Source organism: Aplysia californica, unplaced genomic scaffold (genome assembly GCF_000002075.1).
Source record: "Aplysia californica isolate F4 #8 unplaced genomic scaffold, AplCal3.0 scaffold01012, whole genome shotgun sequence".
NCBI lineage: Eukaryota > Metazoa > Mollusca > Gastropoda > Aplysiida > Aplysiidae > Aplysia > Aplysia californica.
This window is the reverse complement of record NW_004798282.1, coordinates 165,643-168,126: the sequence shown is the minus strand read 5'-3', so window position 1 is coordinate 168,126 and position 2,484 is coordinate 165,643. Positions and strand designations below refer to the sequence as shown.

Sequence of the window (2,484 nt, the reverse complement as noted above, 5' to 3'; positions counted from 1 at the left end):
CCCCACACACACACACAAAAAGGACAAAATAAAACAAAAACAAAAAGAACAAAACAAAACAACAAACAACAAACTAAAACAATCAAAACAACAACAGAAACAACGACAACAAAATACAAAACCGCACTATCACTGTGTCCAGGTCTTTTCCTCAATTTCTTTCAGTCAGTTTCTTTTTTTGTTTCTTTTTTGGTCTACCTCTACGTCTTTTATCGTCTATATAATTTCCAGTGCAAGCAATGTCTTCAAGACCTCTATGTCGATCCAAGTGTTCCAATAACTGCAATATTGTCTTTTTTTAAATTGTTTTTGTTTGTAACTTTCCCTCCCTGACTTCTTTGTGGGTGGGTGGCGGGTGCTCTGATGTGGTTTGCTTCTTACTTCCTATCAAACATTTATTGCTTTTATCTCCCCTCCTTCTTGTTGTGTTTGTTACTCTCTTGTAACACCTCATATCTTCGGCACTTATAATATGCTCTTATTGTGTTGCAAGTGCTGAAAAACTCTTACTAAAACTAAAACTGACTTTTTTCAATGTCTTTTTTAGATTATTTTTTCTTTTCACTTAATGAAATTCTCAAGTCTGTCAAGAAACCTCAACATTCTTTTCTTACTTACTTACTTCTACTTTTTTCCTGCCCATGTTACCTCAGAGTATCTAGAGGGGAAGCAAACGTTTTACTCTTGTTTTTCGTATCGTCTGTTGCATGGTTATGTTGTTTTGTCTAATGTTTCTCAGACAGCTCCCCCCCCCCCTTTCTATCCCTCTTTTCCTGGATCTGCCTCTTTCTCTGTATCTGTCTGGTCTCAATGCTACGAAATTGTCTGGTGGTAATCGTTTTGAGTTACTGAGACGATGAGGTAAGAAACCAATAAATGCTTTATAACTGTTTTATCAAAATCGTAAAATTATCCGAAGTGTTTATCAAAATATTCTAAGAATTGCATTCGCAAAATGTTGACGTATTGAGAAATTCAATAGTTTTGACGACAAATTTCTCGAAATTAAGTATTGTGCAAGATAGGACGTTGTAATTCTGAGGTAGCGAATTGCGCAAACCATTTGTGAGGCAACGTGGTGGAATCAGGCTCTCTTCAATTTTGGGGCATGTAGAGTTATTGGTATCATCGTAAAGCTTGTTGACTTGTCTTTATTTGGATGAAAAATATATCCATGTATCTTGAATACAAGTTGAGATATTTGCGAATGAAGGAGGTGGGGTCACCTGTTTTCAAAGGTAAAATTAGTGAGAAGATGGCCGCCAAAGATTTGTTATTTTCTTAGCTTAAGAGTCCGTGGTAGCTGCAAATTTACATTTTTTGTGCCTTTGATCAAAACTTTTCAGAAAAAGCCATACAGAAACGAGTTCTTTAATGGGCATGAAAGGTGTTGAGCCTAAAAAACAAAAATTCGAAAAAAATTCACAAACCTGCGGGAAAATGCAAGTTTCTTCACTTTGATTATTTTGACGAGAGCCTGAATCCACCACGCTGCCTCACATTTTATGTGTCTGTCTGTTGGGGCATTCAATGAAATCCCAAAAGTTCTCTCAAGAAGCTACATCATTTTCTTGTGACGTCAATGAGACGAACACACATACGCACATACACACAAACACAGAAACACACACAATCAGACACTCACAAACACTCATGGACACACACACAGGCACACACACGGACACATGCACACAGACACACAGGCACGCAAACATACACACACACACACACACATATAAACACTCACATACACACATATACACATACACACGTACACACATACACACACAAAAACAAACAAACCCCCACACACACAGACGCACAGGCACACACAGACATTCATACCATATACACATATACACATATTTACACAAACACACAAACAAACAAACAAACAGACAAACGAACCCACACTCTGTTTTTTCCTTGTCTCACCTTTAGCCAAACCCGCGACCCCAACTGTGAATCCTAACGCCGCGACCTTGAACCTTGGAGGGAAATACACTCTGACCTGTAGCTCGGCCTCGGCTGTGGACAGCGCCACCTACACCTGGAGCAAGGATGGGGACGACCTCCGGGTCACTTCCGCTCGATACGTGGTCAGTTTGAGATAGACGTATCTCAACCTCAGTGCTTTCTGGTCGTATCTTCATTTAAAAAAACAACCTTTCAAACAGTGAAAATTTGACTTCTTCTTATTAGGCTCACTCTTTGTTATGAGCTGTTTTCATTGTTATTAAAAATTAGGGAGATACGACGAGAAAGCACTGAGGTTGCGATATGGCCGCTTTTAAGTACAACGGGGCTATCCCGAAAAATGCTGTTTTGAGAAAATCGAAGGTAATGTTTTTGGTACCTTGTTCAGTTTCTTTAAAAGACAAGGAGAGTTTTCTCTATAACCAAACAAATATACACACCAATGAAACCAAACTTCTCCTATAGGTAGGGCAATGCTATCTTTTAGTGCAGGTCAAGATTTCTGGA

General features: G+C 38.8%; 1 protein-coding gene across 1 annotated transcript in view; it reads left to right on the top strand.

Annotated features, from left to right (window-relative positions):
* The window catches only part of LOC101844962 (basement membrane-specific heparan sulfate proteoglycan core protein), a gene marked incomplete at its 5' end in the record, with an annotated part of 33,661 nt that overhangs the window by 27,981 nt on the left and 3,196 nt on the right, over positions 1 to 2,484 (top strand). The window contains 1 exon segment of the mRNA XM_013089664.2: positions 1,942 to 2,099. Within this exon segment, the coding sequence (XP_012945118.1) occupies positions 1,942 to 2,099 (158 nt within the window).